This window comes from Oreochromis aureus, linkage group 5 (genome assembly GCF_013358895.1).
Source record: "Oreochromis aureus strain Israel breed Guangdong linkage group 5, ZZ_aureus, whole genome shotgun sequence".
In the NCBI taxonomy this organism is placed as follows: Eukaryota; Metazoa; Chordata; class Actinopteri; order Cichliformes; family Cichlidae; genus Oreochromis; species Oreochromis aureus.
In genome coordinates this window covers 10339302-10355180 of record NC_052946.1, presented here as the reverse complement: position 1 = coordinate 10355180, position 15879 = coordinate 10339302, and the positions used below count along the sequence as shown (strand labels likewise).

The window sequence follows — 15879 nt, the reverse complement described above, 5'->3', positions numbered from 1 at the left end:
TCGAGAGCCACAGACAGACACAGCTGGTAGGCGTCTTGGTTCATAGTAGGGACGTGCGTCACTTCAGCTGTTTCAGGACAACTGGGCTCTCTCAAGGTATCTTGTAAGAAGTGAAATCCTAAAAGCTTTGCTCTTCGTGTGTGTTAATTTTATTTTTTTATATGACGGGTTATTCAGAAGCGGGACGTAGAATGAGCTTTGAACCCTGACGTAGTGGATACAGCATTGTCCTCTGCGAATCTTTGTCTTTTTAGTTTCCTTCCTCCACGCAGATCGCAGTGATCCCATTGGTCTGTGCTCCGAGGTGTTTGTGTAGCAGAAGCTTGGCCTGTGCGACCTCATTTCCTCTTCCTGTCCAGCCAATGTTAATAATAACCCGTGTTTTTCAGACCCCCATTATTCTCAGGAGGAATATATAAGAACTTCCAAATCCATATCCGGCAAAATGACTCAGCTGATGGCTTTTCCAACAACTGTTATTCTATGTTTAAAAGAAAAGAGAAATGGATCTCCTGACAGCCGTGTTCCCGTAGCAGCACAGAAGATCACAGGGACAAATGTTAGTATTCAGAAACGTGACAGGGGTGTCTTGGACTGTGTATATGGGGGAGGCACCAGAGCTGCTTACACAATTCAAATTTGCTGATTTGTTTCCCAGGAATCCAGTCAGATTATGCAGTTGTTTTCACAAAGGCAGAATAAAATAACACAAAGGCGGAAGGCCTTTGTGTTATTTTACATATCTCTGTCTTCTTGTAAGTCTCACATGCTAACTGATGGAAAGGCTTTTTAAATGCATTCAGTATGCTATTCATGTGTTAACATGTGTTGCATGCAGCTAATCTTTTGTGCCCAAGTCGTAGCTGAAATGGAAATTCCCTGTTTGCAAACACTGGCAGATTCTGATAAATCTGGAGAGCTCTTACACTCCCAATGATGATTATAATGTCTTTCTAACAATTGTGATAAATTGCTGTGCATAATCCCCTCCTGCAGCTAATGTTCAGTAAACACCTGACCAGCAGGCTACCAGCAGGCAACACACCCTTTCTAAACAACTCTGATTGTTGTTCAAATGAGGTCCAGGCCTGTTTAGTGTTACGTAAGAGCCCAACTGACTCTAGAGGTGGAAGATGGGTCGTTGTCTTCCCCTTTCTTGATCTCGATGGCTGTCGTTGACAGAGGCGTTTCCCTGACGATGGCACAGCCATGCATTGTGTGAGGCTCCCCCACAATGCCACAAAGGCCCCTAAATGAGCCCTGAGGAATTCTAGCCTTCCCGCTCATTCCCTTGCTGCACTCTCCCACGACTAATCCCCACCCCTTCTCATTTACACATGCTCACACTATTCTCTCTTGTCCCTGTAGGTCTGTTCAACCCTCAGCCGTCACCAGCAAATTTCTTCCTACTTAAGCCAGTTGTTGCTGTTGTAGTTTCTCACAATTTTACTGTCTTTGTCTTTCATTTGGTTCAGACGTCATATTCATACTTTAGCTCACTAGAGCTATTTTGATATGCAAATGCTGGAGTTGTGTAATGAGATTAGGGGTTTTAAACAGAGATGGAAAGCACTGTACAGCTGTTCTATTGGAGTTTCAGCCTCCGCACGAACTCGATGGTTGTCACACCAAACCCTGTTGGCATCTAACATAATGCGCCAGGGCAGCACGAGTTGAATGTACTACACCTTTTCTGAGCCTGGGTGTAACAATAGCAGGCAAATAAAAAAGAAAGAAAGAAGAGATTAGCCAAGAGAACTGATAGGTTTCGCTTTTATTTTTGTTGTTATTATTTTTATCTTGACAGTTGTTCACTTCTACAAACTGCCAAATTTGTGACTTAGCAAGATTTTCCTAACAGGTTTTGTAGTTGTTTTAATCCACAAGGGAAAGGATGCTGCTGAATTAATCAGAGCCTGGTGTGATTTATTGAATGTGTGGACACAAGAGTAGAGAAGGGTAATATTTTATTTGGCATAAAGTTGGCTTTTGACCATGAAGAAAAGTGTATAGGGCTGCTTAGGTCTAAAGATTACTTGGTTTCCCATCTATAAAGTCAGACATATTATGAAAGTCTTTATAAGCCCTCTTCCGGCCTTGGCACAGCATGTGAACATTGCATTAGGCATTTCCTGTTTGTATTGTATATGGAGAAACCCTTTCTTCAAGCCTCCCCAGGCAGGAAGTAGTGGTCACTACTATGTCAGAGTCAATCCTCATTAAGTTTGTGACGCTCCCAGAAGGAATACAGAAGACAGATTAATGTTTAAGACTGGTGTATATATGAAGACCAGTTATGATAAAAGCTCTGTTTCATGTGTGAGAGGTGTTGCTACAGCATACCAGTGCTAAACAGTCACCTGTGTGTCATGTACTGAGGTGGCGATCATTTTTGTGTCACCTCCCCCAGAGTGAGAAAACACGCACCGTTTCAAAGAGCACACACAGGGGTTTCACATGTTTACAGCTGTCACCTAGTCACCACTGGGTGGTGTGGGGTGATTCTCATCCATCAGAGCTCGTCTTCACACGTGTCTGTCTGTGAGTCTTTTATTTAGGCAGTAAAGGGTCTCGATTGTTTTTGGGAAGGCAGGGGTCTTGTAGTGTTCCCACCGTCAGTGCTTGGGTCGTGGGGGGCAGACACTGGTCTGGTGCTGGGGCCAGGTGGCTGAGTCCCAGCTGTTTACAGGCTCTGCACGCACGGTGAGTCTGTGGGACTGGTCAAAGATGAAAACAAGTTTATATTCAAAAGGCTGAGGTGGTGTGACTCACACTATAGAGGAGGGTGGCACAGGGTCTAAAGAGAGAGAGGACTGAGCTGTAGCTAGGAGAACTAAAGGAAGTTTGCCGTTGGCTGGAGGACCTCAGGGGAATCGTTTAAGTATTGTTCCACAGTTGTGGGGTGGAGAGGGGGGGTCCCTCCGCCTCTTTCTCTCCTCCCTCTGCGTCCTCTTCCTGCCGTTACAGCCAGACTTTCTTCTGAGTCCCAGTACACTTGGAAAAGGGAAGCCATTGAACATTGGTTTTGTCTCTCCACTGATCTGCGTTTGTGTTGGATTTACCGGGACATAAGGCGATTAGCTTTGATGTAATCAATTACCCCGCTGAATCTTAAGTAGTGGTTAAAGGAAAGGAGGGTAAGTGTTCTTTGCCTACCTTTAAACTTATTTACCTCTTTGAACATTGATTAAGCAAGGAGATACTCTGAGCTCGTTTGTTTATTGTTGCTACACAAGACTTCCTCGGACCAGGCACCGTCTGTGTCCAAGCATGCATGTATGTGCAACAGTGCCGGCTTTAGACGCTCACTGGTTCAAGAGGGCAACTTTTTGATCAACTGTGGAATGAAAAGTCCTGATTACTGTGGAAGATTATGAGGCAACAGCAGAGTGGAGGGCAGCAGACCAGAACAGTGTGACCAGATTGATGGCAGATTGTTTTACATTGCTGGGATTAGCAGTGGGTCATTGGTTTATAAGTTAGCCTGGCCTCTCAGCCAAAAGCAAGGAAGTTGAACTTTGAACCCAAGTCAAGATATCATCTGCCCGCTGCTGCAATCCTGACTTTTCTCAGATCAACCTCTTTTCCCATGGTCACAGTTGCTTTTCTAGTGTTTCAAATGTGTTTCAAGACTTAAAAATATCAAATATTACACATAACTGAACTTACTATGTTCTCCAGACATGGATGGGTTTCAGTGAAATATGTTCAGAGTCATTATTTTTAGCCTCTTTTGCTACAACACACACTAACGTTATTGTCCCATGCTTTGGCATGGCTATTATGACTGCCAGACTAAAAATGGAGTTAAGTATTTGGAGGTCAGTGAAATGTTTGGAGAAGAATGTGTGGATTGCTGCAGATTTTTTTCCCAGCCCTGTCAGCAGTGAATATTTCAGAGTAGAGGAAACCTAGCCAGTGGTTGTATGCCTGTGTATGACTGCATACATATGATTACATTTTTTTTTTATTTTTTTTTATGTTACTGCGTCTTGATGTTTGGGTTTTTATTTAGACTTGATTATTTGACTGATGTCATTGTGTGCATGTTTTCCCTCTTTCAGGGATACTTCTCAAAGATGGCAGCCAGCACCTGGTTCTAAGGCAGCCATGTTGGTGAAGGTGAACAGCATGAGCCGCACCCAGCCCAACCCAGCAATCCAGCAAAACCTCCAGCAAAATAAAGCCAATACCTTCACCCTCCACACCTCCTGCAACAAGGCCCAAGGGGGACAGTTCAGCTCTGCACAGGGATATAAAACGGCCCCTTCTGGCAAAATGACAGGTGACGCACGTCAGGCCCATCACCTGAGAAAAGCCAGCAACGGCAGCTTTTGTTTGGTGACGTCAGACAGTAGCCATCCCAGTCCACTCCTTCACAGGTCACAGACGAGCACACCATGCCCCGTCTCTCCCCATTACGGCTGCACTGCTCCAATCTATGATGAGCCAGTTTCAGACTGCCCTATATATGATGAACCCCCCACAGACATGGAGGTAGAGGGGGCACACTTGTACAATGGACAACTTCTGTCTCGTTTGACACCTACCCATAGTCTCCAGAAACCCAGACTCCTCCAGCAACCTCCTTCATCTCATCCAGGGTCCAGACACAGGAGAAATCCTTCTGCTTCTGACTACAGCCCAGCTGGCCTGGAGTGTATCAAGCACATGGTCAACGTGGACCCCAAACAGGGGCTTCTGTCCAGCTCTCCTGTGCCCACGCGTTCCCCTTCACCTACCTCCAGGCAAGACCCTGTATTGACGCAGCCTCAACCGCATCCACATCCCCACACTCACTCTTTACAGCAGGGTCGAGGTCAGTTAAGGGACAGGGAACCAGGAACGCCAGGCCCAAGTTCACTGGACAAGAAACAAAACTGGCGGGTCCTGGAGGCCACTGTGCAGCGCGCCATGGAGGCTCGGCACAGCAGGCAGAGCAGCCAGGCCTCTCAGGACTTCCCCTCCTCGACCCCGCAGGCCACAGCAAACTATCAAGACTCTGGTTACTCCACTGGCCCCTCCCCAAGTCTCAGGCGAAAGAGCAGGAGGAGGGTGGGAGCCGGTGGTGGTGCAGGAGGTAGGCCAGGGTCAGTAGGTAGCAGTGGGGAGCTGTGCGCCCTCAATGAGAGGTTGATGGCCGAGATGAGGGAAGTGGTAAGTCGCTCCAACACAATGAGAGAGGTGAGAGCAGGGCTGGATCCAGAGATGGGGGAGAGGGTTGTTGTACCTCGGACACGCTCCCCTGCAGACTCACTTAGGTGGTACGGAGGAGGAGGGGGACGTGGGTCGGCGGGAAGGTGCGCATCTCGAGAGGACCTCAGTGGGGCGCCCCGTACAATGAAAGGGGCAAGTACCTGTGGCAACCCAGCCCTGACTCCTCTGGAAATGCCAGGGAGGCAGAAAAGAACTTATGAAAAGGTGGATACCTTGGAGATGAGTGTCAATAGCCAGGCCAGCCTGTCGTCACCAGAGACCCCAGGACCACCCTCCCAGGTAACCCCCTTATGTTTCTGTGTGTATTTGTAGGTCTGTGGGTGGGTTGGTGAATGAGTGAGGCAAACAGCAAAAAGTTTATTTTGTTACAAACAACTACTTAAGATTGTAAGATAAGGGCTCTTATCCAGTGTTTTGATACTTTCCTGTTTGATTAAGAGATCAACTGTTTTTGTGTGGTCTGTTTTCCTAAGCAGGTGCGGTTGGATTCAGCTTTGTTTGTTCTGTTTGAGCTCTGGTTACTGATATTTCTCCAGAATTATCTTAGGAGGAAAAATAAATCAGTTTCACTGTCAAATGAGCCTAAGACATGTCAGAATAAGGTATATGGGAATATTTAGCTGCTGCTTTTATATCATCAAGTTTGTATGTTCTGTGAAAGCTGTGAGTGACAGACATTTTTTTGCAGTAATATTCTTCTTTACTATTAGGTCCAATTATAATTTTTTTTTAAACATAATTTGGTATTTTTATGAGGAGGTCTTATGACTTTTTAAAAAGTATCCATAAAAATTGCTGTGAAAAAAAACAAAAACAAATTTCTGACCTCTATTTGCACTAATGTAAGTAGCAGCATTTGGAGCCAGTTCCAAGGTCTGCTTCTTCTAATCTTCATATTTTACAACAGACACACACCTCATGCATCCGTAAATGTTAAAATCTCTTTATAAAGCTGTTTAAGTCCGCCTCTGCAAACCACAGTGATTAATGTTTGATGCAGCGGTTGCCTCTGGGATGAAAACAATAGGCCTAATCCGTTTCTTTGAGAAGAAATTAGAGGATTTTGTGAGTAATGCCTCTTACATTCCAGTCCTGAGTGCCTAAATGTCCCCAGGACATTTGACAGTGAGCAGGCTGAGCACCACTGACAATAATGGCCACAATCCCAGCAATAGCTGTCATCCTCTTACCACCGTCCATCTGCCCTGCGCTCCAGGTACTGTATACTCACATGCCAGCTCTGTGCTTGGGCATCTGGGGCCCATGCCAGGCCAGAAAGATTCAGGACATGGCTTCCCTTGGTCAGGAAGGAGAGCCACTGTGGCCCATATGGCCTATGTTTGGCAAGGAGTTAAGAGGCGGACTGGTCCCATTTCTTATTGGTACCACTGTAGCTATAGCCTGCTTGACAACAGCCAAGGAGCACTGAGCAGGCCCCCTAAGTCTGCCCTGGAATGTTCTTCAGACCTGCTGTTATGTCACTCATAGATTATAACTGGCTATGTGTGATTATAAAAACTCTACTCTAGAAAATGTAGTGCTAGAGTTCTTTTCTTACTGAAAAAGGTCTGCGACTCAGCCTTTTCAAAGAATGCACTGGAACAATTTTTACAGAAACAAATCCTTTACTGTTCCCACTGTACCTTGTACTGATCCATCTGTTAACTAAATAGTTTAATTTACTAAAAGTAGTCTTTTACATAGTAAATTTTATTCTCTACTTCATCAAGCATTCAGTTTGTTGCATTTCATCTAGTACTATTTTAAAGCTGTAGTGGATTCCTTTTAAAGCCAAATCACAGAACTGCTTCATTTGACTGAGAAACAAAAATCTGAAACCCAGCTTGTCTGGCACTCATCACTCCCATAGTACCGCAGGGTCTCGTTAAAGACATGTCAATGCTTTTTGGGTCCCATTAGTAAATCTGAGCTTTGATTTTGGCTCAGGGTTTGTGTTGTTCTTGGCTGTTTGGGGGATATAGGTCGGTTACTGGATTCCTGTATTAAGAGAGCCAAGGTGCTCCTTTCACATTTACATGGCCACGAACTCAACCTCAGGGATCACAGGGAAGTCTTGTGCAGAGCATAGATGTAACTCAGACAGTGTTAAAAAAGGATTATTTTTTTGTTTGTTTTTTGGTGCCACTATGTGCTCACCTACTGTTCAGGACAGGGTTCATAAGGATTTGTGGAGATTTCTTCCTGTTTCAGTTCTTTGCTGGCATTAGGGAATAAATGTGCCAGTCCTGCAACAGTCCCCCCTCGAGTCCCAGCACTGCAGAGCCGAGCATAGTAGGCAGAAAGCAGCCTGCCTCTCAAAGGCTGCAGCTGCATGCACACAGTTTGCATATTTGCTGCACTCTTGCCTCACATTCTCTCTCCTTTACTTCCTCTGTCCCATGTTCACCTTGTGTCCTCCCTGCAGGCCAGCACCCTAGAGCTGCAGGCTCAGCTGGAGAGCAGAAAGAAAGGGATGGTGGATGGACGGACTGCTTCCCTGGGCCCCCACCGCCCCACCAACCACGACAACGCAGAAGGAGGTGATGGTGCGGGTGGAAGAGTAGGAGGGTCTGCCTACCAACTCTCCTACGCCACCCTGCGGCAGCCCCCACCTCCTGACATTGGCATGGAGGACTGGGCCAGCAAGCATCTCAACATGCACACACAAGGACTCTTCCGGCGCCGGGTCTCCATCGCCAACATGCTGTCTTGGAACCGCGGGTCCATCAAAAAGCCCATGCTCATCACCAGCAATCGCGCTGTCAGGAAGGAGGCCTGCGAGATGTTCAAGCTGGTGCAAGCTTACATGGGAGACAGGCCCTCACGTCTCGACCGCCGTCACTGCGCCCTGCTTATCATTACCAAGTGCTGGGACATGCCGGGGCTGCGGGACGAACTGTACGTGCAGTTGGTGAGGCAAACCACAGGCAACGCCAGCCCCAGGAGTTTGGCAGCAGGCTGGGAGCTGATGGCCGTTAGCTTGGCCTTCTTTGCCCCCTCCCCAAAGTTCCGCTGCTACCTGGAAGGCTACATACAGAGACACACGGAGCCAACCAGCGACAAGAAATGTGAGTCTCAGACTGAGCAGCAGGGTGGGTCACCTTTCTTTCTTCTGTACCTCCCTGTGTTGTCTGATTAAAGTAGTTCCTGTTTTTTTTTTAATAGTTCTCATGTGTTCCTCCTTCCCCTTCTATTTCCTCTTTGGATTATATTTCTGTTTTGTCCAAATGATCAAGTGTAGTATGATGAGGTGTGGTCTTACTATTGGCCCTGTTTTTATCTAGCTGAAATTTATTTGACCTTTGCTATTGTGTGTGTTTCGTAGTGACCCAATTCATACTGGAACAACAGGAACTAAAGCTTAAGAAGAATTCAAAGTCCAGAAAGAAGCGAAAACAGAATACAGAGGAGGAAGAAGGTACATTTTTTTTGTTTATGTCTCTTTCAGTCCAACATATTACTTTTGGAACAGTATTTCCCACTTGGTCATGGTTATCTCTTGGACAGGGCGGGGGAATAAGTTTGGGAAGGAGTCTTAAATATGTTTTTCTACTCTCTTTAAAACATGTCTGGAGTCTAAGCAGAGCAAACCATTACAAATCAAATATATCACTCCCTGCAGAGCGACCACTCTGAGTGGGATGGAAAATGCAGCACTGTGCACTTTGTCGGTCGAGTACATGCTGATGTACTTGCCGGCACCATGAATGGTTTCTTAGAGAGTTGAGCTGAAAAACAGTAGGATGAGAATTTTATGGGGCCCTGGACACAATTGGCTACACTGTGATTCGTATCAGCAGCCTCTCTCTCTCTCTCTCTCTCTCTCTGCCGCTTGTTTGTCAGATGGCCTTTTAAGTGGATAGCTACTCATCAGCATGTGCCCTCATTAGACCAACCCACACTGCCAGCCCTGGTGATGATGTCACCAGAGAGGAACCCAATCTTCTCAACAACAGCGGCTACACGCTTTGTACTTCAATGACTCAGGGCTTTATGCTGGAAAACCTCCAGCTGACTAATGGGTCAAAGAGAAAGCCCACTGAACCTCGCTGAGTAACTCTAATGGCCAAAAAGAATCCCAATGACCGCCAACAAGCAGAAAAACAGTATGAAGAAAGCTGCTGTTTGTGTGGCGGATTATGGAGCTGGAACACGCACTTTGTGTTTTGACCAGATCAACAAGCAGCTGTGAGCAGCAGGTGTGGGAGTCCAACATGGGAACTGGCCTAGTGTGGTCTTGGAAACATCTATACATTTGGGATCAGAAGTAGGGCTGCTTTCAGCCAGCACTTGGAGGAGCATTTTGCAAATAATGACCAAGCCGAGACATAAGCCTTCTCTTTATTTTAATGACTCTGTTTTTGTTGTTGTTAAGTTTCCCTTCAGTCTATGGGTAGACAGGTGTCATGCCGTTCTCAGCCTGGTACGGTACACTCAAGCTCTTAATGAGCTCATATTTCTCCCGGGCTTTGGTTGCCTGGGTGTTGTGTTTTTCATGCCAGCAAGTCTGATGTAAATATAGACCACCGCTAGTGTTTAAACCCCTTCTTCTCACTGCAGTGCAGGGGCTCCACACTCTTGCTTTTCTTCCTGTAAATGTTGAGAACCCTGATGTTGGGAACTGTTTGGGGTGGGGGGGGAAAGCCAATCTTTGCCAAGATCAAGGGCAAATTATTGGTATGATCTCTCTAATTAGACATAATTATAGTCAGACGTGGTCAGATTAGCAGAAGTTGCAAACTTGCATAGGAGTCACCTGTTTGCTATAAATCTGTAGACTCTTGGGATTGTTGGGAACGCGCTGGAAAGTGTTACTTTTTAAATTATTGTCAGTAAATTTGTCCAGTCTGGGCCTGATTAAGGTTCTTGATAGAGTGAAGTGTGAATACAGCACTAGAGCTTCAGAGTTTAAGTATTTATCACACTACAGAAATATGTAGATATTTGTTTTTATGAGCTGAAAAGATGACTGAACAATCAGTGCTCTATTCTTTCGTGAACTCTAGGTGTAGAAAACTTCTAGGAAGATCAGGTGCTTTTTGAATCAGCTTTTTCTTTTAGGCATTTCCCATCCAGAATAGATCTGGACCCTGCTTTAGGGCAGGTAGCATACGGGAAGCCTCTGTATTTCTTATTCACTCTGTCTGTGTGTGCTGATGAATCACCTGAACGTTGGATGTGTGGGCTGGATCTTGACTCTGAGCTTTTGTTCAGCAGCAGTAAATCTTCCCTCAGCCTGACAGTTTAGCCCGGCCTGCTTTAATCCCCATATGCCAGAATCACACTGTCAACAAGTCTCTCCAATTACCAGTGCCTGCTTTGATACTCTGTGACATCAGTGGGGAAAAACAGCTTGGGAAAGAATTTCAATCATTTATTATTTTGTGTGTTCGGTAATGCCTGACGCTTAAGGGGTTTACATATTGTTCCTTCTCCCACAGGCCTCCCTATCAGCACCTATGCCAAGTTCTGCCATCGGAAGCTCCAGAAGGTTGCAATCACCGGTGGCAAAAAGGTACGCTAGAAGAATAAAAAGAGCTATCAAGGTGTTTCAGTTCCAAATGATAAAAGTTCAGGCATATCAGTTTTAAAGGTCTGATGTGAATCATCTTAGATAGCGTCACAGAGAGAAACATAATTACAGGTATGCCTACAGTCACAGGTATAGACATAAACACAGACCCAGTCATTGTAGCACAGCTGCAGACACAACCATCATTAGTATCACGGTCCCTGATATACCCAGGTTGTAAATCCTCCCCCTGTGCTTCCTTGTCACCCTCCAGGGTCTACGTAAGCCCACTTTGGAGGAGATCGACCACAGCAGACGGGCTATTGTCACTCCCTCCCTTTTTGGCAGTTCTCTGGAGGAGGTGATGGAGCGGCAGAGTGAACTCTTCCCAGACAGGAAACTGCCCTGGGTGCAGGTTCAGCTTTCCCAGTATGTTCTCGCTCTGGGCGGAGCTCAGACAGAGGGCATCTTCAGGTAAGACAGACCCAACTCAGTCAATGACATGCCTCAACTCGAGCAGCAACTGTGCAGTGTCGAAAATTAGAAGGGGATCTTATGTACCAATGTGCACACTGTGTTGTATGTATAGTGCATCTAAACATATGTGTGTGGTCTCCTTTAGCCACGTATTTCTCAGCACTCTCTCCTTGAGCACAGTACACAGAACAGACAGCAGAAAAAACACAGCTCTGCTTTGCTCCCAGGACAAGCACTGTTTTGATTTGATACTTCATGATATGTGTTTACATTACAGCTTAAGCCTACAAGCACGTGGGAGCTTCACAGCCAAGTGTTTGTGTAGGGTTTTCTCCAGCAAAATGCAATCCTGTAGCATCTTGACTTGTTTAGAAAACGTTTGCTTTTCACTAAACATACTTTATGCAGATCTCTCTCTGTGAAACATCTACATAGGAAAATTCCTGAGGAGGGTGTTGTTTGGTTATATTGCTTATTCTGTTTTTGTGTTGTTTCATGCAACTACAGCAAACAAAGCAAGAGTCACCAGGCCACATTTGAGGCCAGTTGGGTGTGCGTGAGGAATGGGGTTTGCCACCAGGCATGAAGAATGTGCAGAGTAGAAGTAGAGGTCCCTCTTGTGGCTGCTGGTTGTAACTGTAGGGTTGCTTTTTATCCACAGGGTTCCTGGAGATATTGATGAAGTGAATGCACTGAAGCTCCAAGTAGACCAGTGGAGGATTCCAGAGAACCTCTCTGACCCCAATGTTCCTGGTGAGCACTGACTTTAAAATTTAAAGTATTTGATTGTTTTCTTCTTGAACTTTTTTCTTTATTAAAAAAAAAAAAAAATCTCTTGTCATGTCTCTTTCAGCCTCTCTGATGAAGCTATGGTATCGGGAGCTGGAAGAACCCCTCATCCCCATGAACTTCTACAAGCAGTGCGTCACTAACTGCGATGACCCAGTGGCGGCCATTGCTGTGGTGCAATCTCTGCCTGAGCTCAACCGGCTCGTTCTCTGCTACTTCATCCACTTCCTGCAGGTAACCAATAAGCTGACAGATTCATAATCTTGTCGTGCAGGGTCCTTAGTCATGGTGTAGTAAGTCAACACCATTGTGATTATATATAGACATGTTTTGTTCAAAACAAAAGATCAGTTAAAACTGAACTTTACACTAATAACAAAACTCAGGGGGAAAAACCGTCACATAAACATTTAAGAGTGGTTACAGTTGTCTGTAAGTGAAAGCACCACACATTCAAAAAGAACTGCAATGCAGAAGTGAAAAAAACAAAAACAATGATGAATCAAAAACTGGAATGAAGACAAAGTATTGACTGAAAAGGTGTCGGATGACTTTGGCTTAATTGAGCCTTTTTACAGAGCACTTTGTCATGAGCAGACCTTTTTAATGTAGTCCACCAGATTAAAAAAACAAGACAAAAGTTCTTGAACAGTGTTAATCATACCTAGTGTTAGATTTGTTTACCGTCCTAATAGTAAACATTTATATTATTTACAGTGAATTACACAGTCTTAATCAAGTTTGCTTGTCCTTAATCATGCTATTTTTAAAAAACAAAATACCTACTCCTCTTAGTTCACGCCGCACATTTACAATGAGAGCATCCATCCATACTCTCTCGCTTATCCTTGTCGGGGTCATGGGGGTGCTGAATCCTATCCCAGCTGTAGGGCAAGAGGTGGGGGTACACCCTGAACACGTCACCAGTCTATCACAGGGCTAATAGAAAGAGACCATTCACATTTACACCCACTTTGGAATAACCAGTTAGCAAAACAGAGTGTTGGTTGACTCTTAAAAATCTCATTGATTGATTTATAAAGTAATTATATAATAAAACTGTTGAGCATTTGACCTTTTTAGATGATTTAATATGACTCATGCATAAGTGACATAAAGTTCAGACAGTTCACACACCTCCTGATTGCTTTTCCTCTCCCTCCTTCACTTTTATCTCCAGGTATTCGCTCAGCCATCCAATGTCGCAATTACCAAGATGGATGTGAACAACCTGGCCATGGTGATGGCTCCCAACTGCCTCCGATGCCAGTCCGACGACCCACGGATCATCTTCGAGAACACCCGCAAGGAGATGTCCTTCCTGAGAATGCTCATCGTTCACCTGGACACCAGTTTCATTGAAGGGGTGGTGTAGAGGTTGCAAAGCACAGAGAGTGCACCTCAGGGGCTGATCAGCCCTCAAACGTCTCCAGTTATATATTTAGAAGCATGCAAAAACACTGTCTCTCTGTTCAGACTGCACTGGAAACTGTTGAGGTGACATTAAACTTCTTACAACACAAGGAGTTCGAAAACCGCTTTAGCTGGGACTTTGAGCCCTTGCGCTCTCCTGCTTTCTTACTGAAAGACAAACACACCACCTTAGGATTCACTGATTTTGATACTAAAATCCACAGTGACTGCTTACAAGTGGTTCACTTTAATGACTGTGTTTTCTAACCGCTGCATGTGAAGAGGTTTACCTTTATTTCTTATCTAATTGGTAGTATTATAGTTACATGGGACAACTGGGCTGTGCAAAGTACAAAATTAGTTTCAGAAATTCCTTTCTTGCACAAAAAAAACATAAGGCAGCAGTGTTAACGCTCTGCCTTTTTTTCTTTTTTCTCCTCTCCCCACCCCCCTGGTTGATTTCATTCAAGCGTGTGTGATTGTCAGCGTGTGAACAAAAGGCACAGCCTTCTATTATGTACAGAAAATTGAACATATGAAATGTAAAAGAGATCTTGTAATGGTGTCTTGTTAATAAGCTTGCCTGTGCTGTTTTGAGTAGTCGTACTGATAGCCGGTCTCCTCGTATTTAATTTTACGAGGCATATAAAGCCGCTCCACCGCAATTATTCTGATAGACTACAGAGGCTTCATTTCAAAGCACAAACTAGAGGGATGTGCAGAAAGCTCTTGATAATGAATGGTGGCAATTTTCTAAGCAAATAAACATGGAACTACTTTGATTTTTCCAAATTCAAACGATTGCCGAAGCCAGACGGGAGTGTTAATTCTAATTACAGCTCACGCTGTAACGACGTGAGAGGCTGGTTATTCAACTGATAATACTCTCTCTATTATCTGTAAGATAAATTTCAATTGGAATCGAGTTCTCTTGTGTTTGTGGTCCGTATGTTATGCTTTTTTTTTTTTGGCTCAGGTCTTACTTTAAAACGGGTGTTAGATGTGAGAACTGTACATGGCCTCTCTCTTTCTCTCTCTCACAGACTGAAAATTTGATTAACCTAACACAAGCCTCCTTCACTGAGAATGGAATATTGATTTAACTGTCAAGTGCTATGAGAATGTAAACTGAGCTTTTTTGTGACCCTCTTTAAGGCTTTGTCGATGTAAATATTTTACATGTAAAATAGTAGTAACTTCCTGTAAGTGTATTCTAATGGTCTGGGTTATGGGTGAGCTTAACTGTTGCTGTAAAAGAGCAATAAAAAAACTTTTGTGTTGTAATTAACTGATCATTTCTCTGCTGTAACCGCTCATCTTACGAACATAGGAATGATTCAAACCACTTTCCTTGTACATGTGTGTATGTGTGTTGGCATACTTTCTCATCGTAATAAGGAATGACTGTCCATGAATAAAGATTTGTTCAAAATTACTGTTGGATTCCCTAGTGTGTGTAATTTATTTGTATTTTGATTTTTTTGGTTTGGGGCAGTTTGCCTTTATTCTGGTAATAATAGTTTGGAGAAAAGTATGGAAGAACACAAAGTAACAAAGTCCTCTGATACCAGGTATGAGGTATGATAAATCACTAATCATTCATTTTCAATCCAATCCTTTACCTGACCATTTTCAGAGGAATGTTTTTGTTTGTTAAGTTGGTTAACAATGTCCCATGAATCATTCACAGGTGTCACAACTGTGTGATAGGCCCCAACCCAGATATTTTCTTGGGCCATTATTAACATGTGGGTGGCTGTGGCTCAGGAGGTAGAGCAGGTTATCTGCTAATCAGGAAGTTGTTGGTTTGATCACTAGGTGCTCCAAGTGTCCTTGGGCGAAATACAAAAGCAGAGTGCGTTCATTGGAGTGTGAAAGCACTTAAATGTGTAAAAAAAATAAAGTGAATGTGTGCACTTTGAGTCCTCAAGCACAGTAATTTATGAATGGACACATTTATCTAAGCTTCTTCAACTAGGCTACCACAAGCTAAAAACAGATTTAGCTTTGCTAAAGTAACACAAAGACGGCTGTAACGCTCGCAAGAATATAAGAAATGAACCACAGGTCCTCAGACTGCATGGATGGGTCACCCAACCAAACCTTCACACTTGTTTATAGAATTCTTCATTCAACAATTTGCAATGGACCAACTTCTGCATATATCGTCTTGATGCATTCTCAATCATCCAGGAAAGTAAATCTCCAAAAGTTGAATCTGTTCATCTGGACGTAGCGTTTTGTGGGAGAAAGCGTTTAAGTCACTCATCCAGTGACTTCTTCAGTCTCAGCTGACTGCAGGTTTCCCCAAACCTTATAAACAGTACATTTGCATAATGACTGAAACCAGCCCACTGAAGGAACAATGGGCTGTGAGGTCAGTTCCTTAATCATAATTATGCAAATTCCCATGACCATTGATCAACAATCACTGACCAAAACCCACTGATCAAAGAACACTGATCAACACT

General features: G+C 44.3%; 1 protein-coding gene across 4 annotated transcripts in view; it reads left to right on the top strand.

Moving 5' to 3' along the window:
- Positions 1 to 14843, top strand: part of arhgap46a (Rho GTPase activating protein 46a) — a 30044-nt gene extending 15201 nt beyond the window's left edge. For 2 of the 4 annotated variants that reach the window (XM_031733050.2, XM_031733052.2), the window contains 8 exons: positions 4065 to 5496; positions 7643 to 8309; positions 8543 to 8635; positions 10659 to 10732; positions 11004 to 11203; positions 11868 to 11959; positions 12060 to 12229; positions 13176 to 14843. In XM_031733050.2, the coding sequence (XP_031588910.1) occupies positions 4065 to 5496; positions 7643 to 8309; positions 8543 to 8635; positions 10659 to 10732; positions 11004 to 11203; positions 11868 to 11959; positions 12060 to 12229; positions 13176 to 13370 (2923 nt within the window). In that variant the 3' untranslated portion in view covers positions 13371 to 14843. Of the gene's footprint in view, positions 1 to 2951; positions 3138 to 4064; positions 5497 to 7642; positions 8310 to 8542; positions 8636 to 10658; positions 10733 to 11003; positions 11204 to 11867; positions 11960 to 12059; positions 12230 to 13175 lie in introns of those variants that run through there. The other 2 variants (XM_031733053.2, XM_031733051.2) reach the window with 2 other exon arrangements.
- Positions 14844 to 15879: the final 1036 nt, after the last annotated feature.